The sequence below is a fragment of the Xiphophorus couchianus genome, chromosome 2, assembly GCF_001444195.1.
Source record: "Xiphophorus couchianus chromosome 2, X_couchianus-1.0, whole genome shotgun sequence".
NCBI lineage: Eukaryota > Metazoa > Chordata > Actinopteri > Cyprinodontiformes > Poeciliidae > Xiphophorus > Xiphophorus couchianus.
The window spans coordinates 21,745,778-21,771,721 of record NC_040229.1 but is presented as its reverse complement, the minus strand read 5'-3'; the positions used below and the strand labels follow the sequence as shown (position 1 = coordinate 21,771,721).

The 25,944-nt window shown below is 38.5% G+C and overlaps 1 protein-coding gene across 4 annotated transcripts in view; it reads right to left on the bottom strand.

Moving 5' to 3' along the window:
* srgap1a (SLIT-ROBO Rho GTPase activating protein 1a) overlaps positions 1 to 25,944 on the bottom strand; it is an 86,127-nt gene that overhangs the window by 19,231 nt on the left and 40,952 nt on the right. For 3 of the 4 annotated variants that reach the window (XM_028035034.1, XM_028035026.1, XM_028035013.1), the window contains exons 4-15: positions 25,009 to 25,071; positions 21,052 to 21,204; positions 19,710 to 19,838; positions 17,312 to 17,533; positions 16,206 to 16,307; positions 9,085 to 9,282; positions 8,627 to 8,711; positions 6,592 to 6,619; positions 5,236 to 5,344; positions 3,056 to 3,116; positions 2,361 to 2,438; positions 1,829 to 1,963 (exon numbers count right to left, since the gene is read on the bottom strand). In XM_028035034.1, the coding sequence (XP_027890835.1) occupies positions 1,829 to 1,963; positions 2,361 to 2,438; positions 3,056 to 3,116; positions 5,236 to 5,344; positions 6,592 to 6,619; positions 8,627 to 8,711; positions 9,085 to 9,282; positions 16,206 to 16,307; positions 17,312 to 17,533; positions 19,710 to 19,838; positions 21,052 to 21,204; positions 25,009 to 25,071 (1,363 nt within the window). Of the gene's footprint in view, positions 1 to 1,828; positions 1,964 to 2,360; positions 2,439 to 3,055; positions 3,117 to 4,543; positions 4,578 to 5,235; positions 5,345 to 6,591; positions 6,620 to 8,626; positions 8,712 to 9,084; positions 9,283 to 16,205; positions 16,308 to 17,311; positions 17,534 to 19,709; positions 19,839 to 21,051; positions 21,205 to 25,008; positions 25,072 to 25,944 lie in introns of all 4 variants that reach the window. The other variant, XM_028035019.1, reaches the window with a different exon arrangement.

Here is a 25,944-nt window from a genome sequence, read left to right as displayed (position 1 = left end):
TCCTCCAATGACAGGAAAAGGAAGAAGTGCAGGAAGTTTAAACTATTCACTGACGACAGCGAGGATGACAAACAGTTTCTCCTGCACCACATGAAAACAGCACAGCTTGGAAACAGTTGGGGATTGAGAGCAACCCAAAAAGAGAGGAAAAACTCTGCAGTAAACTTTACAAACATACCTTTATTTAAAGACCAAACACTGAAACTTTTTCTGCCAGAGTACTTCTGAGACATCTGAGACAAAGCCGGCACTTGTGTCTTCCATCGGCATATCATTTGTTTCACCTGAAGCAGCCTGCGTGATTTACTTGGAGAGGCTGAGGCTGTGCCAGCTTGCTAAAAATAGCCACGACATCCTCCAGCCTCTCTGTGTCATCTGGGATTTGGGCTTCTGGAATATTTGTGATGCGTTTCATTTTTCATGAATACCTAACTAGGTCTCTGTGTGGTTCTCCAGACGACAGAAGTTAATATTTAGAGTTCTACTTTGACGTAGGCTTTGTCATTAAGACAAATACATCTCTGAGTACCTCTGCACAAAACATCCTGGTTGAAGATTACAAATCCATCACAAGCAGCATTTGGTGATGAAAAAAACAGAGCAGGTAAATGGAAAATCTTGTCAGGTGTTTGTGTCTTGAAATGGGAAAAAATTATTTTACTACCGAGTCTATTGGGCCCGCAGTTCATATTGTAATCACTGGAGAGTAAACAGGGAATCCCCCATCACTCATCCAGAATAACTACATGATGGTAGAACCAGGAAAACATCCAGCAATTCATCATCTTCATTTCACAACACAAATACTTAAAAGATTTAAAAGCTTGACAGCACAGAGTGCACAGAGTGCACAATCCCCACAAGGCACCATAGCAAGCATGAGCACATGACTTTGTGGAAATTCAATTGTTCTTCGGCAGAAAGAAAGCTCCCCACATGTAAAGCATGAAAAACAAGCCGTACCAAAGTAAAACATAATATTGCTCAGTGTGACTCTAAAATTATATTCATGTCTGGCATAGCCATGGGTATCAATGAAGGCTAAATACACTTTTACCTCACATTTCTTGTTACCAAAAGCAGAATTGGTTTAACCAGCACAGCCCATAACCCTTAATATGATGACGGGTGTTTAAAGGTTAAGTTATCAAGCTAAGTGGCATGAGGAAAGTTCCTTGATGAATTAAAAAAGCACTATCAGCTTCTTATCTATAAAGACTACAGTCAGGGAAGAATAGTCTTATTGCAATTTAAAAGTTGTTTGTTCATTGTTCATATGAGCAGAAAAGCGCTATATGAATTCAGTCTAAGTGAAATGGCAAAAAAGTATAATATTCTGAAAAATGGGTTTTTCCATTTATTTTGCTCATATCTTTGTATCAAAAATAAATAAATAAATACATTTGATACAAATTATTTTTAAAACTAAAAATCAATGTTACTCTGTATTATTTCATTGGGAGTATATTTTTTATACTTAAAAACATGGAAATAGTAATATTTTTTTAAAAGTGAAGTAAAGTAAATGAATCTACTCATATCTAGTTAAAAGATAAATCAAAACTTTCTAATTATGGAAAAAATATCACAAATGAGAAGCTTTTTTTTTTTACATAAGGTTAGGTTGCTTTGGACAGTTTTGTTCCCTTAATAATTTAAGATGCAATTTGAAAACAGTTTTTTTTTATGCTCAGAGAATCATCGTTTGCAGCTGGTAAAGAGGAAAAACTTGCGGAATCCCTATCCAACATCCACAACATTTTTATTTTTTAAAAAAAGGATTAAAAAAAAATCACAGAAGCAATACAGATACAAAATGTGAACTTACTGATGCATGACAGCAGGTCGTTAAATCTCTCTTTGGGGAAAAGAGGGTTCTCCAGACCGCGGAAGTAGAGCTTGAGAACACCAGCTACCGAATTGATGTCATGATTATCCTCATCATCTGTCAGAGGGTCGTTTCCTAAAATGCAATAATAGAAACATCAGCAGGGCAGCACATCATAACACAAATATATTGTCTTGGCAATATTTGTGTATACAATAAGGACTGGTCCAAATGCTTTGTTTAATGGCTGTTAAATTTAGAGTGTCATAAATTCAGACTCTGCAGTTCAATAATACGTTCGGTCTAAAGGATTGGAGTCTAACTGCAGTAGCTGGCCACACCTGACACGGATCAAAGTGGCCAAGTTTTGGGACAATTCTAATTACAGACAAGAGAGAGAGAAGTGGATAAATATGGATGTATGGAAAAAAAGATATATAGTTAGGATTTTGCTTTAATAATCAGAGAATATTGCACGTATTAAAAAAAATGGATAAAAAGTAATTCATGATAATGAACTGAAGTTGTTCACCTCTCTCAAATGAGTTCTTGATGTCGTTGACCTCCAGCTGGGATCCAGACACACGAAAGATCCCTTGATGCTGGAGGCCTTTAGAGCCAAAGACATAAAAAGGCAAAGTTAGAACAGACTTAGTTTCTAAGTCGACCTTAATGAACATACAACACAGACACAAAAAAAACCCTCTCAACTAAAACGGTTTTCTTAGCTGGTCGTAAAAAGCACAACTTCCTTGCTAAGCCCCTTCACTTTGCTAATTAAAGACAGTAATGAGTCGAAGAGACTGCAATCATGTTTTCCTGAAGTATCTTCCAGCTGGGATTAGGATTTAATGAGGGGAGAGGTCAAGAGTCGAGAGAAAGAAAAATTAGTTTGCCGTTTTCCTCCTTTCAAATTCCACATTAAACTTCATCACAAACTAGGGATCTCCAAAAGCTTTAACTCAAAACTCTGAGAGTTGGTACTAATCTTAATTAAAGACTTTTATATTAATCCCTTGTTCACAGCTCCCGTAAACTGAAAGCTTCACAGTACATCTGGGAGGCCGAGTGGAAACGTGTCAGCTGCAGAAAACAAGAGTGAATCTGTATTTTTCCCAGAACTGTGACTTGAAGTGGATCTTAAAAAGCCACATCATCTGCTCAAATGCTACATTTCATTCAGCGCTACCATTAGAGAAACAATAGCTGATCAGATGAGTGACTCACCATATAGATTTATGTACCGAATACAACTTTCAACCACTCTGGGGATAGCTTGTCCAGAATCCTTCAGGAGAAGAGTAAACAAATGATCAGGATTTTATTTTTTTTCTAAAAATCCTGTATACATGTTCTTTAAGTCACATGAATACATGTTAGAGGCATACCAATATGTAACAATAACATAAATATCAATAAAGATATGGCAACCTGATGTCTCGCATTATCTGTACATATCAATTATTAAATTACCAGACAAAAACCAAATAAAAATGTAGAGTTTTTTTTGCTTTTTTTTAACTTATTCTTATGTACCTTCCAATTGACACATGATATTGGTAGAACTCTAACAGGTAGTGGTCTACACAAGGGTAGAGGGTCCCACCATAGTGTAAGCATGCCAAGACACAAGGCCAGAAAAGTTTGGGCAAAAAGGGAAAGCTGATTTCTGAGAACCAGAGAACAGACTGAGTTGATGTCATGAATTTGTTTACTCATGCCCACTTTCAGAAATCGTCAAGTGTTACGAAACAGAGGTGCAGACTGCGCTTTTGAAAGCCGAGTATAATTTTAGATGTTTAATATTTGTCTGGAAAAGTCTCTGTAAACCATACATGTATTGATGTTGTACATTTAATTTGTAAAACTCTAGGCATGTGACATTTTCAAAATTAAGATTTTTAATCTTATTAATTACTGGGTTAAAAACAAAAAAGATGTTTACCTTAAAATTAGGGATAGGGTTAGAGTACGGTACGTTTCCTTCTCTTTCAATGCTAATTGGTGCTGGAGAAGGAAAATGTTGACTACATGATACCGAGCTTCCTTCCAAGGACTTATGGAAGTCCTGGACTTATATCGAAGTTATATGGAAGTTAAATTAAATTTACTTAATTTAATTGTAAGCAATTTGAGAATGAGGTGGATTCCAAGTTAAAAGATTGCATTAAAAGCTTTTTGTTATGTTAAACAAAAAAACATAACAGATGCTTATGTTATTTTGTTATGTTAAGAGCATATCTAGAGACCTACACAATATGGCAGCCAGGGAAGAAGGACTAAAAGTCAAAACCTAGTAGTTTCATAGATGTATATGTGGACTGCCCTTTCATTCTGATTTTCTGATCCAATGACAAACACAGACTCTGAATCCTTTTTAATCATACAGTGGATTTGTTTACAGCCCTCCGGGGTACACAGTGGATCCAAACAGAACAACCATGCCAATATTGATTACACTAATTTCAGTAGAGTTGATGCACTGACCAGGATGCAGCTGCAGTCTGTACCAGCATGTCTTTCTGACATGTGAAAGTGGGATCACTGACGAAATGTCGATGTGGGTGTGTGTCAGATTATCTTTTGAAAGAGAAAGTCTTCAACTCAGTCTGTCGAAAGGTTTTATTTAGGAGAATACATAATGAAATATTCATCATGCCAAAGGAATGAACAAAGTAAAGAAGCACAAGCTTCCGAAACCGCTTCGGAGTCTACCTGATGTCGAGTATGTGAGTTCCTGCGTCCGCGGCTAAAGAGGAGAATCAGTAGAGGCAAAGAGGGACAGAGTAAACCAGAAGTAAAGAGAAAAAAGAAAGACCCAGGTTAGAATCGCACCAGCTGCCCACCTAAGCTTATAGCATAATAGCACCTTCACTCTACCCTGTGCTGGTATCAAACCTACAAAGTTGAGACTTTGTGATCTGAAAAGAACCAGGCAGTGTTGGGTACGGACCACCAGCCAGAGGCAACCAGGGGATTGGAGGAGAGAGGCAGCCCACCTTATCAGCCTGGCATCTGCCCCTGACTGCCATTTACCCTGGTGTTTCCACTGGCTGAGGGGAGAAAATCTCTGCCAGAGCGGCTCAGACGTGCCAGCTCAGCAGGAAGCCCGGGTAGCTGACGGACACAAATATTTAGCCCACCAACTGCTGTTGCTTCCCTCCTGCGACCCTTCAAATCTATCAATGCCACCCTACATCCCAGAGGCAGAGCGCCAGAGCTCAATGACTCATGCTGACGGCTTCCAGAATCCATCTTAGCAGAAATCTGTTGTTGGTTAACAATAAATCAAAGCTGAGATGCTTCGGGGGAGCCCACCAAAACGGTCAGAAAGCCAGAGTGGAAAATAAAGAAATGGAAAGAATAGGCGGAGAACAAAAGCCACCCAGCAGATGTTAAATCTGTACCTTGATAAATGACTCCAAATTTCCATTAAATAGCTTAACATTGAAACAAGAGCGGGGTCTATGCCGCCGGGGGCCTGTGAGGGTTTTGTACAGCCCATTGGGATGTCTACTGTAGAATACAAAGAATGCATTAGAATAAACAAACATCTCAGTTCATTGCAAAAGGCTTGTACATGGTGTACTACTTCTTCAAACCATTTTATGTCCTCCAAAACCTTGAAGTTTAAGCTAGACAATCTTTAAATCCCTTTTACTCCACATGATGGACAGGTTAATGAAAACTTCTTACAACTATTTACTTTTTTATGCAAGATATCTCAGGCCACTGAAATGTCAGAGCTGCTGGGAGCATCGTATGTGTCAGCATCCATCTCACGACAGACTTTGCTGGCAGCAGCCTCTGCTGCGCTGTGAGGACGTGTGTGTTGGTGTGAGAGACATCATGCAGTTTGGCTTCTCGCCACCTGTAGCATCCCAGGTCCTCACATTTTCAGCTCTGCTTCCTATTCATAGCAACAAAACTGCAAGGGCCAGGAAAACTCTTAAATGTGAGACCAAAAGATGAAATCTGAAGAATTAAAAAAAAAATTGCTCTTACGGTTGTTTTCATAAAAGGCTTTCTTGGACAAGAATGTCGTGCTGGGCTATTTGATTGAAAAAAACGTACATTTAGGAAGTTCTGTTCACAGGCTGACACATTTATTTAGATCTTGCTGACATCTTGTGACATGCTTTGGTCAAAATACAACATCCCCACACAGTTCTCTTCACCAGTATCAAGCTACAGAAAATGTAACAGGATTCGAACCTGAGGCTGGTGGACTTGATTTTAAGGGGTGGGAAATGCCACAATCTAATAACTAAATAAATATTTGAAATGAATAGATCAAACAAATAAAGTAATTTAAACTATCATGTTAATTGTATCCAACATTCCAGTGCCAAAATGGAAGGAATGTGCTGTTAGTTGTGCCTTACATGATCAAAAATGGGATTTTAAGTGCAGTAAGGCAACAATTGTCCCAAAGGTTTCCTTGTCATACTGCTTCTGTTTGTAAGATCCTTATGAAGTCAGTCTGAGCTGGTCATTGCACTTTAACCACTGCTGCTGTTGTTTTAAATATGATCTGTTAATTCCACAATTCCATAAAAATGTCGGCTCTAAAATGACTGTCAGTTTCCCAACAATCGAGAATTGAACTGCAGAATTTCATCATCCTTGCATTGAAGCTGTGAAACACCTCACACGCTTTGAAAGCGTCGGTTCTGAAGACTCCACCTGCCCTCTACTTTCAACATGAATAGTAGCAGATGTGTTTGCATGTGGCAGTGTTTGCATGTGTGGGTGTGTTTTACCTTGTGGTCATGTAGTCAGCTCGATGGCCTGCAGCAAGAGGAGAGACGAAAAAATAACAGAGAAGACGCATAAAGTTGGAGTTGGTGCACATGCCAGGACCTGTCTCGGGTGTCCCGGCGGTGAAATGTGCACACGGTTAGTGAAGCGTTTGAAGCCTGCCATCTGTCTACTACCGTTGGCCCCTTGAGCAGCTAAAATAAATCCTCAGCACAGGACCATGTTTGCTTTTATGCTCTCACTTGTGCACTCTAGCTCGCAGTCGACACAAAAAGCTACATTACAAGTTCAATAGATTAAAGAACCAGGGCATGCGGACATTTTCTGACCACACAATCTACAAGTTTTGACTAATAAAATAAGATTAGAAGGAAAACATCTACTTTAACATTAATGATCAGAAGATGCTTAACTTTTATGAACAGCATAAAACCTGCTACTGTGTTTGACCGACACATGCTGTCCTTCAGCTCCGTGACAACAGGAAGATGAAGTAGCATCTGTGTCAGAAACAGCAGATTATTCTCCTCGTTGCTCAGTCACGGCTTTGCTGCTCATTAAGTGGGCAATTTTACGGAGACCACCAGGAGTGAAGGTCACCACAGGCACTGACAGTTACTGACTGAGATCCCACCAAAGGGGAACAATGAGAGCCCAATCCAGTGAGCGTTAGCTGACTAATACGAGGCAGTCTTAAATGGGGAGCAACGTCAGTAAGTCGGATAATGCAAATTAAAATTCCCTTTCAGTTGTGGCTTGAATGACTAAAACCCAGATTTCTATTAGGATGTTTTTCAAGAATAGGGGGAAAAAAAAGTAAAATATAGGAGTTTGCGAGAGAAAAGACTAAAAGTAGGACAACTTAAAGTTTAGTGTATTTTAGGGGCATTTCATGGGATAGATCAACAAAAAGTAAAGCATCATTGTAAAGTGGAAGAAGGAAGATAAAAATCTGAAAAGTGTGGGCTCTATTATTTACTTTCAGTCCCTCTGACTAAACATTTTATTGTACTTAGTCTAATTGGTTTACGCCTCCACCCACTTTGTGCATCTAGAGACTTAAACTTTTTCCCCCAATTGTTCTTTGCAAAATAGCTCAAGTTCAATTAAATTTCAGACAGAATCAATTTTCAAGTTTTGCCAAAGATTTTGGTTGGATTTTGGTTTAGTTTGGCTGAGCCAGTCTAACACATGGCTATGCTTTGATCTAAAGCCTTTTCATTATAATGAGTTATAATGAAAAGGTCAGTCTTTTAGAGCCACTGACAGTTTTTTTTAGGATTGTTCTGTGATTAGCTCCATTCATGTTACCATCTACACTAAATAGCTTCCATGTTGCTGCTGAAAAAAAAGCAGCCTCACATCATGATACTGCCACCATCACAGTGGGAATGGCTATATGCAGCATCAGTCACACATTTTGCTAGGTGACATTATGGTTTCAGCTGACCAGTGCTGCTTCCTTACAGATTTGCTTTGTCCTGTCTGGGCTGTGGCTATGAGCAGCTCCTCTAGAGTTACTGTAGGCTTGACTGCTTCTAATGAGGGGGTCAGCCACATCTTGGTAGATTCCTAGTTCATTTTTAGATAATGGTTTGAAAATTGTTCTGTGAGATTTTGTCTTTTGTAAACTAAAGCTGCTTTAAACCTCCCACACAACAGCCTTGAGGTATCCCCCTGTTTTTCTTTGGTTCTCACAAACTTATGAGAGCTTCACTAATCAGCTGTATTTGCACTGAGATTTTATTATACACAGATCGATACTATGTCCTAATTAGGCTATTTTTAAATGGAACTAGGCAGATTTTATTTGGGGGTGTCATAGAAAAGGAGGCTGAATATATGAACACAATGCACTTTGTCCTTCTACTTCAACTTTCACAGTTTTGTTGGTCTATCAAATAAAAACCTAATGAAATTATCAAAATTTTGTGTCTCTGAAAAGAGTTAAAGCTCTCATGGGAGAGACTGGAGGAAGCACAACAACAGGGTACGAATGAGCACAGGGGAGGGCAAAAAAAAGGACTTTGACCGTACCGTCACCGAGTGTCCTCTTCAGCAAGTTGTGTTTGGCCTGCAGTTTGGAGATGAGATTACTGCCCTCCAGAAACTCACGGAATTTCTGTGGAGAATTGAGAGTAATTACACGGCCGCCCCGAGTGCCAGCCAGAGAGCCAGCTCTCAAGACAGCAATCACTGATAAGGCAGCCAAGGGCAAAGGACATCCTAAAAGCCTTTTTAAAGCTTTTATCAGAACATGTCCATCTTCCAACCAGTCCAAGATAGCAGTTTGCTTTCACAATATAGAGATGTTTAAGGAGAGTAAGACCTCTGCCAAAGATAATCAATTTCTAAGTAAAAAAAAAAGTACATTTAAGTGAAAGTAAGAGCTTTGATGTGAGGTAAATTTTGTTATAAAATCTCTGATATGCATTTTAATTTCTTTTCAAAATAAGACACGCATCAAATATTTATGTTTTCTTTCTGCCTCTCACCATGAAGTAGAACTGCTCCGTTTCCTGTTGGTTGGCTCTTCTCTTAGCGATGCTGGGTTTGCTCAGGAACGTCTCGGACACGGTGGACTTGACCGATTCTGTGGAGCGGCTGTGGTGGAAGCACTCGGACACATCATAGTCTTCAATGGTCACCATATCCTGGATGGTGGTCAAAGTGGCCTCTGATGTCTTTTTCACCTGTCGATCAGAAGAAGAAGCTATGATCAAAGTACAAAAACAAAACCAGCTTAAAATTCAGATATCGCCTCTTCACCATCACAATGTCACCATTCCCCCATTTTCCTCCTACTCTCTCCAAAACATTCTCCATCTCATAACACTAAAAAATTGAGGTGCTTTCTGACAAGATACACAATCTTTAAAAACTGCAGGCTGCTTAACATGATTCCCAGCCAAAGCAATCAGCTTGCTTGCATTCAGAGGGGCTGGAGGTGAGCAGTGCTGGCTGGAGGTGGTACATCCACTTGCAGCCTTCAAAGATTCATTTCCATAACCCCCTCTAGCCTGTCAACGCTGCTTCTCCTGAAGCACATAAATATCAGGGTTTTGGCCAAGCATACCCTTCTCCATTCACTACAAAACATGTCTAAGTTATCCAAGAGCTGCAGACCATGACTGGCTCTATCATGTGGCGACATAAGATTATGGGACAAGCAAATAAAAAGTGAAAGTGCATCCGTAAAAGCCCTGCAAATAGCAGATGTTTAATAACCAAAAGAGTGCATGAGAAAAAGAGACCACAATCAGAACAACATAGTAATTTGTAGAAATACAACCGCAATTTTTAATAATGCTATAATTATTCTACCTTAAGAAAAGTTCAAAACCACACTCTGACTGATCATCATATATATATATATATATATATATATATATATATATATACACAGTACAGACCACAAGTTTGGACACACCTTTTAATTCAATGAGTTTCCTTTATTTTCATGACTACTGACATTGTAGATTCACACTGAAGGCATCAAAACTATGAATAACACATGTGGAAATATTCACTGAACAAAAAAGTGTAAAACAACTGAAAATACCCCTTATATTCTAGTTTCTTCAAAGTAGCAACCTTTTGCTGTGATTACTGCTTTGCACACACTCTGCATTTTCGTGATGAGCTTCAAGAGGTCGTCACCTGAAATGGTTTTCACTTCATAGGTGCCCTGTCAGGTTAATAAGTGGGATTTCTTGCCTTATAAATAGTCATGAAAATAAAGAAAACCCATTGAATTAGAAAGGTGTGTCCAAAATGTTGGTCTGTAAAATATATATATATATACTGTATATAGCAAGAGAATGAATCATTGATGCGGAAAAGCTGCAGAGGAAAAGAGGCCCGGAAGGTGCAGGAACAAAAACAACTACCTCTCTGGAAAACTCCAGGAAAATACTTCTTTGACCGGTTGACAGGGAGATATCCTGTCCGAAAACAGAGGGTTGTGACCATCTTAGTTCTGTCTGCTGCACGCATTGAAGGGACCCTTATTACAAAAAAAAAAAAAAAAGATTTCCTTCCAATTATTCTTAATGATCCCATTCACCTTTAACACAAAGATAGCATCCCCGTTTTTCAGGTACTACTTAGCAGGTCTGACCTCGATGATATTTAAAGGACAAGGTAGACTGGGGATGTAAATAGTTAGACTTCATCCAGACAAAACAATTACAGCTTGTTTCTCACAAGCTATTTGACCTTTAAGCCTGTCTGCGTTCAAAAGAGAAGAAACCCCCCAGGAAAATAAAAGGCTGTCTTCTCTGCCTGTGATGGATTACAGTGCTGAAACATGTCTTCAAGCACACAGTGTGGCTGTAGTCTCAATGTTATCCAACATGTCATTCGGGTGAAACAAACTACAGGTTGGAACATGAGTAATGACAGAAAAAAGAAATAAGATAGTGGACTCTAAACTCTTAAAAAGTTGATTTGAAAAGAATCAAAAGAAGTCCTAAGAAAATGTAATGTATTGTGACATTCATTCACTAGTTACGCACTGAGTGTGTTTGGGATCCCTCGCTCACTGGCAAGTCCCATCCCGGGTGGCCCCTTCAGAGGAGAGAGGCCCAGCTGTCATTATGAAAACAGAAGTCATGCATGCAAGAGAATGTTTCCCAGTGAAAAAGCTGTTGAGTTTATTCATTATTCAGCGTACGAATCGTTATCGATGTTCACTGCTGGGCTCAATTACAACACAGCTCACGGGGACACTCTGACTATATGCCCACCATGCCCCGCAGCTGTACAACAGACCTACTCAAAGCCCCATTGGTGTCGTCAAGTTTATTTTTCTGTGCTAAGCTATGTCTAAAAGCTCACTGTCAACATTTCAGCTTACGGATTATTAGTGTGGTTTATTCCAAAAACTTCATTCTGGCAGCCAAAAATAACTTTTGCTCTGTCAAAACCTGAAATACTTCCAGTTGTGAAGTTTTAAATAAGTGTGACTCTCCAGGTCAGAAGGAACCCATCACTTAGCAGTTATTTCAGCATCTATCAACACATCTCTGAAGCCAGACTGCAGTCCGATAGCTTTCAACAGACCCTGCAGTAAGGGTGTAATCTGCCTTTCATCAAGCTATGAACACAGACAGACACCAGCTTTGATGCGTCTCCCTGAAATGTATCTGTAGAAAAATAAACACTCCCTTCAGAAGAGATGGTATGAGATTACCAGAAGTTCGTGTGAAAAATTGTAGGAACAACATCTCTGTCGGCTTGTGTTCTGCTTAGAGGATACCAGGCACCAGAGAAACATTAGTGTGAACTTTGAATCACACAAAGGTGATCCAATGGATATCACCTTTGTGTGATTGGAAGGTGGACTAGGGAGCAGAAAACAAAACTGTCCTTGCAGGAAAAGGTTGATTGCGATTTTAACAGTGAGCTCCTCCCAGCTGAGTTGAAATCCAGGGTCAGACTTCCCATTTTGCACTCCACCCACCAGTGAATTATTCAGCATGATTTCTTTCACCAGTTCAGAAGTGCTTTGAGGATGCAGCTGCACGTCTACAAAACTCTGCCCTGTCTCTTTTCCTGTCCACATAACGACAGACTCTCTTTTAGGTTTGACAGTGGAGCTCGCAGGTCGCCGCCGTGCTTTGAGAGTTCGTTTTTCAAGGGTGAATCTGGCACACCATGCCCAGGAAGAGAGGCCATCTGGTGATCTGTACATGAGGCTGTAGTGCCCTCAGATTCTGACCCAGCAGGACATCCGCAGGCAGACAAGGACACAAAGCAAACCGGGGCTTGTCAGCTTCCACACACTCAAATGTACAAAGTGGGTTGGGGGTGGTGGTGTTGCATGTGCTCAGAAATCCTGCAAACACTGCAACTTTAACTGGGCTGACACTGAGCATTTTCTCTTTCAATTATGGGCAAATAATGTAAAGAATATATCATGGTGGCAGTAAATGACATTTGATTTGGGGAGTGAACAAATGACATTTCCTGTAATTTCAGGGGCAAAGTTCTTTATGCAGAAGAGTCTCAACATTACTCTGCTAAGCTGGTCTCTGCCTGTGGCGACATGCTGACCTGATGATGAAAAAATAGATTCCTATGCACAACTTTCTCCTTCCTCTTCATGTTAAACATAAGTGTCATGCCACAGCTATCAAAACTTAAAGGCGATATGAAGTTTTTTTGGCACTTTGATTTTGATGCTACTGTGCAGAACCTGCTGCAGGCAACGAGCGAGACCAGGTACACTTTAAGTACAGCAAAGACAGGCACAGAACAGAAGGTGCAATTTGATTTATTCTGTTACTTCTAACTATGCTCTCTAACTGGTATATAAAGGCAAATAAAGCCAAAATAAAAGCACAGATGTTGACTTTAATTGATATAAATTTTGTCAGTTCATGTGGTAAAAGAAAATAAAGGTTTCATTAAAGAGAAAGATCACATGCATATCATGTTAAGAGTGGTAGCAAATGAAAACATATTCTATAAATGGGCAACTTTCAGGCAGCATTTCATACTCATCTTGCTTTCTAACATTTAAAGCAATGAATGTTATTTTAAATTCCAAATTGTTTGGTTTGGAATTCATCCATAATAAAATACTGCAGGTATAGACAAATAGCGAGTAAGTGAACTTGTAGAATACTGCAATTAAATCAGGCTGTAGCTGTTAAATGCATCAACTCCCAACTTAAGTTTTTTTCTGTTTTTGCAAAGTTCAAATGACTCACAGAGTTTGTAATCTGTCAATCTTTTAAAAACCTATCATTGCCATTTGAATATTTTAATGGTCAAACCAACAACTTTAAGGGATGTACCTGAAAACAGCACCATTTCTTTTAATTTGTACTGTTTGGTTTGAGGATCTGACTTTATCCAAACATCCAAAATATGTTGATCTGAGATTTGGCAGACGCCAGACAAAAACAACAACAAAAGCTCTGAAATAAATTCTGAAATAAATTTAGAGCTCGATATTTTTTCCCTCTTATAGAAGGATCAATGTCTTGACCAAGAGTGTAGAGTCTGCATGAATGTTTACATTGCTTAACAATGGCCAGTGGCAAACATTTTCTGCAGCCTGCTGTCCTGATTATCTACCTTTTCTAGCTCAACTTAGCCTTCATTTTCCTAGCGTCATATCTCATCATAAATAATGTGCAAACAACCAAACATCCAGATGTAAAAAAAGAAAGAAACAAACCAAACTTGAACATGGTTCCAAACACTGATGGCAGTTCATTTTTCCTTACCACTTTTGCTAATCAGTGCTCACAGAGAAGGTCCCATGAAAAGGACCTGCTTCTATCTGGAGTCTACAACACAGCAACTAAAAGCTGCTAGCATGCCATCTAATATTTCACATGCGCTGACAGGTTTAACACAATAGGTGTATTTTTTCCCCCCACATTTAAGCAGTTGAATAATTGCAATTAGCTGCTCTATGATTACCAATTAATATTAATATTTTGTAATCTTTAAAGAATATTTTTTATATGCCTTTTAAAATCTGAACTAATTTGACGACAGCTGCTGAATCACATTAAGAACATTTAATTGGTAACCACAGCAAGCTTGTGATCGAGTAAATTATATATATTTTTAATCTTGTCACATTGCAACTCCAGACACATAAAAAGACCCCAGGTCTTTTTATGTGTTAGTCCAAAAAAAGTAGTACATCACTTTGAAGAGGGAAGAAAATTATGCATGGTTCTGCATATCTTTTACCTATTAAAATCTGAAAGGCATAGTGAATAGATGAGGGAATTGGCCGTTTGACATATGCTATTGATAGAGTAATTATTAGGGTTGATTGAATATGATCAACATTCAATATTAATAATGCTTTTATAGCAGTATTCACCTATAGCACATATATTTCCCTGCAGGCTCAACATGATTCAAAAGAGACCACACGCCCTACATTGCTTCTCTGCTTCAGTCAAACACCCATCTATCCTGTGCTGCATCCACCAGACAAATACCACATCACCAATCCAGTTTCTCTCCCTCCTGACACACATACGATAAACAAATGGCAACAAGACAAAAATTAACATCGACTGTTCATTTTGGCTCATTTTTACGTATTGCGCTGATATCAATGCTGATTGTTTTATGAAGTATTTCAAGACTCTGGCAAGTGTCCTCTTTTATTGGAAATCAAAGTATGGTCACTGAAAGCAATTGGTTGCACTGAAATGTATATGGGGGGTTCAAACTCAATTGTACTGAGCAGTCTTCAGATTTTTGATGAAGAAACGACGTTTCTTACTCTGTGTTATCACATTACCTATAACAAGAAGAAAGCCAATAATGTGCATTGAGGTTTGTGGTTTTAATGTGTCACAATGTGAAAAATTTGTAAATTCCTCTGCAAAGCGGTGCACATTTTTCTGTTAGCAGGTTCAGACAGAAAGGCACAACTTGTATTTCTTTTGCCATCCAAATATTTTTATCTATATTACTAACCCCTTGTTGACGTGCAGAAATAGGAGCTACAATATGTCAACTACTTAAGCAAAAGAAAGCATGATGCTAATCTGTTTTTGCATGGTGAGATATGTAGCTATATGCAGACCTAATAAGTCAATATGGCTTGAAAGTGTCAGGATCACTTAAGATCTGAGTGTTGACTCAAAATATCAAACAGCAATAGATGTTATGGACGTTGACTCATGTGTTCCTGCTTCTTTGTATGAGTAAAAGTAAAGGAGCCCAAACACAGAAAAATGGAGGACAATAACATCCATCCATCCATTTTCTTACACCCTTGTCTCTACTGGGGTCAGGAGGGTTGCTGGTGCCCATCTCCAGCTAACGTTCCGGGTGATAGGCGGGGTTCACCCTGGACAGGTCGCCAGTCTGTCGCAGGGCAACACAGAGATACACAGAACAAACAACTATGCACCACACACTCACACCTAAGGAGAATTTAGAAAGACCAATTAACCTGACAGTCATGTTTTTGAACTGTGGGAGGAAGCCGGAGTACCCGGAGAGAACCCACGCACGCACAGGGAGAACATGCAAACTCTGTGCAGAAAGACCCTGGGCCGGGAATCGAACCTTCTTGCTGCAAGGCAACAGTGCTACCAACTGCGCCACTGTGCAGCCCGACAGATGCCTGAAAAAGGAGAAGCCAGTCAGGCATAATACAGCAGTCAGGCGGATATGTGTGAGTGAACAGTGTGAACAAAAAGGAGCAGTCAAGGCCTTCGTTCTTTTAGCTCAGCAGCATATGTTGAGTTGCTTTCTCACACAGATACAACAGAAAATAGCAGCATACGTTTGCACAAATAAAAGAACTGTGGTGAATTCTTGCAGCAAAAAAGGAAAAGGACTTTAAAACTATCTGTGAGATATGAAATAGATGAACATAAATAAAGTGTAAATATGAGCTTGTGGGTTTTCTGTATGTGTGACAAACACTTAAACTTGAATCTTCAGCGCTATTATTTTCTCCTCCAACCTTGTTGACGTCAGACAAACTTCCTTTAGCAGCTTTAATTCTCTGAAGTTCTCTTTTATCCAAGTCAACAGAAGTCAACTCAAAGACAGGGGATGTATTTATAATGCCCCCATAAATTTCTGGATTATTTATTTAAAGTGCAGGGCACCATCTTACCTCTTCATTCTCAATCTTCAGAGTGGCCAGTCGAGACTGCAACTGCTGGAACCTGAGAATGAGCTCCCCATTGACTGGCGGTTGTGCTGTGATATGGCACACCTGGAAGAGAGAACCCGTCTTTATGTAGTAATAAATCTTTTCCACATTCTTTTTTAATTACAGAGAAAACCTCAGTGACTTCTGTGAACTGAAAGGCAGACAGCCACAGAAGAAGAGCTACCAAACAGACATGATATCAGCAAAGTGGCATCCGGGCAATTAAACTCCGAACACATGTTGAGCTACTTAAAGTCCAGGGGAAGGAATAATGCTTGATTTGCGAAATTTAGTGCCCTATAAAACGTGATGCTGCAGCCTGTTCACAATAAAAAAAAAACAACTGGATTGCAACACCTACTATTAAAACCTCATTTCATTATGTTTGAGATTGTTTCTCATGAGCTTAGAGCTTAGATCAGGCCTAAAAAATCCAACCAGGCCCTGAGCCCATAGGCACTGTGTCCAAGCCCGATCCAACCCAATTAATTAACTCTAATTAGAGACCCGAGTCCGAAGTAAACCCGACATATCTTAAACTGATACCAGTTGAAAATCCTCCCAGATCTCTGACTTTGCACGCTGCTATGTTATTAGTTATTGTCCCGTTTTTAGCTTCTGTTTAACATATTCGAGCTCCATTGCGTCGTGTAGCTGAAGGTTGAGTCAAGTGCAAATCTTCTGTAATATATGACTGATAGGAGCGGAAAAAACCAGCTCTATGTGCGCATTAGCTGTGCATTGTGCTGGGCTTGTTACAGTCTAACTTCTGCACCTTTCTTTCCTTAACAGGGTAAACTACGTACCTTCTATATTTAGACTATTATAAGTAAATTAACTTAACTTTATATTGTGCATTCTTGTTAAGTTTTCTCTAAGCTGTGTATTGTAGGCTTATTAAAAATGCATCACAAAAGCTCATTGACTACTAACCGTTTAATTTTGACCCAATCGACCTTGAAATTCAGATTGGGTTCGGATCTAAACTCTCCATCAGCTACAACAAAAATTAACTGTGAAACTGCTACAAAACTGCCACCTCACATCAATACATTAGTTAAACATACTTCGTCCCCCATGTGAGACTGGAACTCAAATTTGGCTGGTGGGCAGAAGGCTGTCGGATACATCTCCATAAACCTCTGTCGGTCACTCCGTGGGTCCAGACTGTCCACCGCATTTTCAATGATATCTAAACCCTCGTGGCGTGACGTTTCCAGGTTGTACTCTGCCGAAAGGTAGGTCCGCAGAGCCCGGTTCAGACTTGCATGATATCCCAAGTCGCAGCACTAGATGGATTAAAACAGAAGAGAAATATTAGATGAGCAATTTCCAGCAAAAGCAAGAAAATTTAAAAGAATATATAAGAAATAAAACACGATTTCTCAGAAATTGTGATGTATGAAAAGAAAAAATCTCTTCATAAAATGAGTAATTTGATTGTATATTTTCTAATGACTTGTAAAATTAGGATTTTTCATACACAGCTGACTTGCAACTTTAAAATTCAAATAGAGAGCATCAGTAAACAAACAGCATCATGAAGACCACAGAAAACAGCAGATAAGAGAGCTTTAAAATGGGATTAGGTTATAAAACAGTGTCTCAACTTAAAACTTCTGAGTGAGCACTTTTCAATGCATCATCTGCAACTGAAGACTTAAAAAATCCATAGTTCAAGTTGGAGAATCCGTCAGCGGGAAATTATTAGCTGTGCACTTCACAAGTCTTGCCTTGGTAGAAGAGCAACAAAAAGCTCATTGTTGAAAGAAAGAAAGAAAGTCGCAAGATGTTTGCAGTTTGTCACAAGCCATGGAGGGGTCATGAAGGTGTGCTGGTCAGAAAAGATCAAAATGTAACATTTTTTTGGCCCACATGCAAAAGGCTCTGTGTACTGGAAACCTAACTGGAAGCATCAAGCTGTGAGAATGCTTTTCTGTAGCAGGACAAGGAAATTTGTCAGAGTTGAAAGGAAGACAAATGGAACTAAATACAGCAATACTGGAAGGAAAACTAAATAAAAGACATACCTTCCAGCAGAACAATAATCTTAAGCATACAACTTCAGCTACAATGGAGTGGCTTTGATCAAAGCACCTGTTGTGTATTAAAATGACCCTGTCAAAGTCCAAAAGTCCAAATATGCTATTTTAATTGAGAACCTGTAACAAAGTTTGAAAAAATGATTGTAATCTCTAGAGTAATAGCCAGAAATACTTGATATTTATTTTATTTTTCACAAGCCTTTCAACAGACATTGTTAAATTATTTTCCCTTTCTTTCTTTGAACAGATGATAATCCTATGGGAATGCTTAGTTTAACAACAAGATACACAATAAGTGAAAAATTCCAGTTTCACCTTTAAATTGAAAGACATTTCAATATTTTTAATCCAAGAGTGTTACCTAACATGAACGTTATGTTCAGGGTGCTGAGTCCTAATACAATGAACCTCATCTTATTCTATGACACATGACTCATAGTCACACATTTCAGTGCCTGTTCTGAAATCACTAAGAAACAGAGTTTCTAAAAAAAAATTACTCTTTCAATCTTTTCCACAATTTCCAGAGTTTCCTGTTGGACTTAGGGATGGAGTGAGAGATGGAAAGGTGGACAGAATAATGAATGATGGATGGATGACAATGACACGTTGAATTAAATCTGTAAACAAAACATTAATCATATCCAGACATGGAAAAAATTTACATCAAATTCTACATTTTTCTAGGGTTTTCAGCCAAGATGCAGGGATGTTTCTGCTCCACCTGCTTGGAAGCAGACGTTGTTTTTGACCATGAAAAGTCTCTCCATTAATTTAAAAATATGTGCAATCCTGCACACACAGCTCCTGCAGAGTGCATCCTACATAATATCACTCAACCACACACAGATACACACACACCCTGGTGAGATGTGAAGGCCTGTGAGCAAAGCAGGGAGAGGGGTAATTTCAGCACACAGCATGCCGCCTGAGAAGAAGCTGCATGTCTCTCCATCCTTTAGTCTTGTTCGGAATACAAAAACCTAAAGTCTCGCTAAAAACCCCAACCTTCCCCTGCTCCTATAGAAAAAACAGGGAAATTAGTGCAGCAGTCTGTGTCTCTAAACTAAAACGGGAGGAATGCAGGTGTGCTGGATCATAAATAAGTCATGGACACAGCAAAAGGATCCAGCTATAAAGTCTGCTTATACAGCAATGAAAAGAGATATGATTGATTACTAAAAGTGCAAGAATTCAGAAACTGATACAATTTAGATTTATGGTAACCAAATGTAAACCTTTATTTTAACAAACAAAAGCTGATGCAAAACTATCTCCTTTCATTAGAAAAAAAAATCTTCAAATGTGACTGATCAGGGTGAGAAGCCATAAGAACGATTCAAATTTTGCTCTAAAACCCAGAAAACTTCCACAAAAACTTTATTTCTATCGTGGGAGAGTTGTGTGGATTCATACTCACATCAATTAAGTCCGACAAATCGTGGATGTAGTACTTGAAAACGGACGCATTTGTCGCTTCCAGTGTCAGCAGGTACTCGTTCCGCGCTTTGATCGACTTCAGCTTGTTTTCCGAGTACTTGGCTTGACGCTGACAAGAGGATTAGAGGCAGCAATGAGAAACAACACAGCGAATGTGACAGGATAAATTTAATGAGTAGAGAACAGGCTTTTTGACAAGTGATTATAGTTTTATGTCTCTGCAGGGAAGGTGAATCACAGAGCTGAAACTGGATTACAGGCAGAAAGAAAGTTTTCAATAAACATTAGAAAAAAATTAGCAAGATTGTGGTATAAATAATGAGAAGAAACAAAACCAGAAAGGAAAGAGTTTGTGCTCTTTGATTCAGCCGGATGCCTTCATCCCACACCAGACGGACATGCGACTCTTAGTCACAGTTTCCCGACTGACCAGTAGGGTTTGACTCATCATCATTCATATCTCAACACTTTAAAATGCATTCCTGGCAAGGTTCTGCTAAAACCGTTCCACATTTAACAAATTACAGGCCTGTTGTATGGGTAAAACCTCTTGTTTGGACGTGAAAATGCTCTCAGTGTGTTTTTCTTTAAATGGGTCAAGGGATCTGAGAGGTGTGTACTCTTGCCAGAACCAAACACATTTTCTGTCATTGTTGGAAGTGTTAAAGTTATTACACAATATTATGATTTCTTTCAACTACTTGCAGTAAGTGACAGAAACATTCATACGCCTACAACTTTTACTCATTTTACAATTTTAAAGCCACAAATGCATATGATACTTCATAACTTAATTGTTTTATGATATTTTTTACCACTAAAAATATAAAAATGGACAAAAACCATGTCATGGTAAACCAACTCTGCATATTGGACACAACATTCCCACCATTGAACATGGTGGCGGCAGCATCATGATATGGGGATGCTTCTGTTCATCAGGGATGCTAAATATGAACAGAGTTTGTGGGAAGAAGGATGGAGCTAAACAAAGCTAACTTCTAGAAGAAATCTTGCTGAAGGCTGCAAAATTTAGAATGGAATAGTTTGCATCAAAGCATGTTTTTACTTCCCAATTTATTAATTACTTTGGGGTAGTCTAAAAAATAAAATCCAATTAAAATACATTGATGTTTGTGGTTTTAACCTGACAAAATGTGAACGCTTCAAAGATTATTCACATTTTTTAAGCACATAGCAAAAACGCCAACGGGGAAAGCGAGTTGTAAACAACTGACTTAGTTTTATTTAAATATGATAATTTAATTTATTTTTTAAAATTAATTTCAAAATAATTTGCACTATTCAAGCTCCTTTTTCACCTTCTCTTTTATTTTCTCAATCTTCTTCTCCATCCGTATGCTGAAGACAGGGTCCCCCCTCCCAATCTGCTTTTCTTCCTGCTTCTCAGCATCCTTCAGCTTGCTCTCGGCGTTGATGCTTTCTGAGTGGTACATGTGGTAGGTCTTCATCACCTGCAGATGCACACAAAAATAAATCAGACTAAGATTCAAGGAAAACAATCCTCATTGCATATTTATTCCGGCATCATTTTAAAGAAAGAAAAAAATCCTAAATTGATGCAATGTGCTTAAATGACTAAATTCTGAGTATCCAGTCAGTTTCTGTGGCCGAAGGTCACAGTGTTTAGCTATGACTGGCCTTTTATAACCCACTACTAAACGCTCTGTAACTCAAACTGCTTATTCATTACATATCAGATAATTTTATCCCACATCCATTTCACTTTGACCAAATAGCAGGATGAATTATCTCAGGGTTGACTGTACATTTACAACTTTGAACCAACGCAAATAAACTCAGTGTCTGGGAGTCTTAAATGAAATCTGAATGAGTGTAATGCAAGTCCTGCAAATGTATCTGATTATGCGACCTGCGAGTGAGTATTTTTACTGTGTTGGCCTTTATGTCGGCTGTATCTGTAACATATGCTTCTTGAATGATAATTCCCACTCTGTGAGCTCATCTCCTCTTGCTGCCAGTTCATCAGTGCTTCTGTATTTTGGAAACACTCAGAGACACTTCCTGCAGCCTGAGTCATCACCCAAAATGGAAGGAGTTTGTGTGCTAGTCATACTATATCCATGATCAATTAGGAACTGACTCACTTGTAAGTAGAAGGTAGACTATGAAACATGAAAAAAAAAAAAGGTTCAGCAGAGCTAAAGGAAGATAAAAGTGCTCAGAAGGAAAAACAATTATTGGAGCTTTATGGAGGATGATGAAGAGTGTAACGATGAAGCCAGCTCAGACCAGACCTTACAATATTGGGTTTGCAAAAATGAGACAGGATTTTAGCTATATTTTTGGCAAACTGAGAATCTCTGGGGTTTCTTCCCACGTAAATACAAATCTGATTAAGAACAATATATATAAACAAATCTAGTCAGTGGACAATAATTTAGTCCATATTTGACTTATTCTGATAGAAAAAAAAACATTACTGGATAATCTTTAAAACTGAAGCAGTTTCTTAACACAAAGTAAGTTGTCATGATTGTTTTTCCACCTCTCCTTTATTATTTGGTACCATTACATTTTAGAACCAATGACTTTGCTTGGCGTTGAGTAGTTTTAGTACACATGCTTTTAACTCAAAACAGACATAGCAAATTAGATTAGAAACTTTAAAGATCGTTGTATTGTTCATATTTTATGCTTGTCCCCACCCTAATCCATCCATCCATCCATCCATCCATCCATCCATAAACCACCAGACGTAAGAATTAAAGTGAAGGACACCCTGGATATGTTGCTAGTTCATCACTGGGCCAACAAAAATGTAGAAAACAATTAGTTCTGCAAAAAAAAAATCCTTCCTATGAGCTTTATTTGAAGCTATGAACCTATGAAGCTTTATTTAACCTAACATGTATGATTCTGAATTGCTGCAGTCCAGAATCATGCATGCAGAACCCACACAATCTCATAAAAAATGCTAGAACAAAACTGATTTCTTTGAGAAAATAAAATGTCCTATAGTCTTTCTAGTTAGGTGTCACTATTGACAATAAATATATTTTCATTCTATGTCCATATACCGCGGTACACAGCAGCAGTGGCTTCACCTGGATTGAACTTTCTCCAGCAAATTATAACTTCACAACCTGTTTCTGAAACAAGCTTGTCTGCTCAAAACCTCAACTTCAGTCCGGAGACTCTCCCTTCTCAGAACATAAACATTTTACACCCAAATGGAGTTATTTTTGGACGTATGGAACAACACAGATAACCCTGATTTGTCTGGAGTTCCTCTCTTATGGTTGGGGTTTGGCCTAACTGGATTCAGTTTGGAGATGGGTGACTGACCTCAGGCCCTGCACTCTTCACTTACTGGTCTGGAGTTTGCCACGGCTGTGTTTACTCTGCAGCTGTTTTTGGAGGGACACATTTAGAGCAGACCAGACCTGTTATTTCATTCTCAGAGGCCAACACGGGGACTGTGACTGTCTGATGCAATAGCTACAGTGTGCGTGCGTGTGTGTGTGTGTGTACCCTCAGGGGACTAAATCAGGTCAAATCAGCTGCATGGACAGTGGTGAGACTGACACTCTGAGTTGAAAGCAACACTTTGTTTGGAGCAGCAGAGTTACGGTCTGAGAGTGCAACCATGCTGGTTCTCTGAAGCGGGTAACTGGAGACTAAAAGCAAACTTAAAAGCTTTTCATTCAATCACTGGGGATGGCACAACAGCTGCGTTGACTTGTATTTAATTAGTTTACACCCATCGTTACCATGACGATCAATAGAGAGGCTATTGATTGCGAGTTCCGAGGAGAATGATTAACCAACATGACAATACATCTCAAATTAGCAGTCTTCCTCACTCTGATGTACCAAAATACTTTGTTTTGACACTATCTGGGTATTAACAAGGGAGCAAAATATGAAATAAAAAAATTTAGATATATTTCCTTTAGTTCAATACAAATTTGGAACAAAAAGTTACATGTAATGCTCCAAAGAATGAGCAACACATCAAACAAATATAGCTGCCTGATATAGGAAGTTACAGTTGCACAAATAGCAAAAGATTCATGATTAACCAGCTGCCCACATTTGCTTATAAACAATTGTTGGGCAGAAATTATTTATTTAAGGTCTATTACACATCTTAACCAGGAATGCTAATAATTATAAAAGATTCCATAGATAAATCTAAAATAATTATCAAACTTCCAACAGATGTAGCTTAGGAGTAAGAGCTTAAATACATTCAATGCCTGAATGGTCGTCAGTCTATCGTAACAATGAGGTGCAACAACTATGTGGCTGTCCTGATTAGTGCAAAGTTGAACTTGTTGATTAAGACGGACATGGACTGTTTGTTTTTTTTATGTCATTTCTAGTGACAACTAAAGTGAAAGTGAAGACCTATTTCTGCACATATCTACCAAGTAGCATTTTTAAACTAAACATTTCAAGGCTTGTCTGTAACTTTATAACTAATCTGCAAACCACAGAAAAGTTTTTAATCAAACACCTCTGAATTTTATGACAACAGTGATGTTTTACAGCATCAGGAGACTCTCTCAAAGCTCGACAACACCCCAGGCCTCCAAACACCCCAGATCCCAATCTGACTGAACATCCGGGGTAACTTCCTCAAAAACCCTATCCCACGGAAACTCCACCCCACAATCCACAGGTCTTATCTACTGCAAGCATCACATCTCACCACAGACCCATGGCAGAGACCTCATCAGGTCTACAGCCTGATGGATGCTCCTAACTATAAAGTTTTCTTCAAAGCAATGTCTGTTGTTCTTTTACAACTACTGAATAAAGTCAACAATGCCAAAAAGAAACAATACAAAACGAAGTCTAAACAGCAAAATGCTATTTTGCTCCAAGCATCCCTCTGTGGGTTTTTATGAGTTTTCTTCCGATGAGATGGAGCAAGTAGCTGATGAGGGCCATTAAAAACAAAACATGGGGTCTAATGATTCAAGCAAGCACAACCTGGATACTTTTGGAGGATTTAATAGCTAGTTTACTGCTTAATGGTTTCATTCTACAAAAGAAGTACAGATTCTACAGTAAATGGTGCAGTGGATTGTGTGTGGTGCTGAAAACAAAGTATCAATTTAGATCTGTCAGATATCAAATTACAGATGAATTCAGATGTGAAACTGAAAGACATGATGGGAAGCTGTTCTGATTAGAGCTAGTTCAACACCAGCAAGCAGCCTCAACCACAGTCAAGATGAACATAATTAGATGCATTAGTGGAAACAAAGCAAGTCATTAATACTTACTGTGTATAGCTCATTTAGCACTTTCATTAAGTCTTCCTGAAGCTGGAAAGCAATTTCCTTGCTCTGCAAAATAAAAGAAAAAAACAAAAGAGACAAAATAGTTACACAATGTATTTTTTTCACACTGCATAAAATTAGTAAGATATTTTTTTCCATTGGTGTCCATTTTTGTCACAACAAACTCCCCCTTTTAATACACACATTTTTCAGATTATAAATCAAATTTTCATATGACACAAAAAATAATCATACTTAATAGAAAAAGCAGTTAATATATAATTAATTAGTCAGGATAAAGAACATGTTTTTTAAAGTGTGCAGTTTCACAAACTACACACAGGCCTGATTTCTGGCAGACCTGTAGAATTAAAAAGACACTTCAAAAGAACCTGTCTGACAACACAAAGTAGGCTATTTTATTATTAGATTGACTAATTTCAAATTTTATGTAATTTTTGCCAAGTTGACTTATAACATTACATATTATTGTTACAGGTTAATTTTCTAAGCTACAGAAAGGAAATTGTTAAGGACCTAAGCCTATATTGACATCCAATATTATTACTGCTTTTATGGCAGTGTTTACCAGTATTTTACTTTATCTTTTTTTATATTTAACTATACTCAATTAATCATCTGAATAACTGATAGATTAGTCGATTACTAAAATAATTGTTTACCCTATTAATAAGCTGCTACTGGAGAAACGGTCGGTGTTTTTTGTTACTGCTGAGAAGAAGTTTCATGCATTCATCTGCTTGATTTGTAATGTAACAAAGGGTTTTCTCTGAATATGAAACTGAATAATAATTAAATGCAATAAATGCATCACAAACAACGTGGCAGCTTATAGATAAGAGCGCTCAACAGTTTGGACATTACGACCTTATTAATGGTACTGTTTATTGCACAAATGACCACACTTCTATTTTAAAA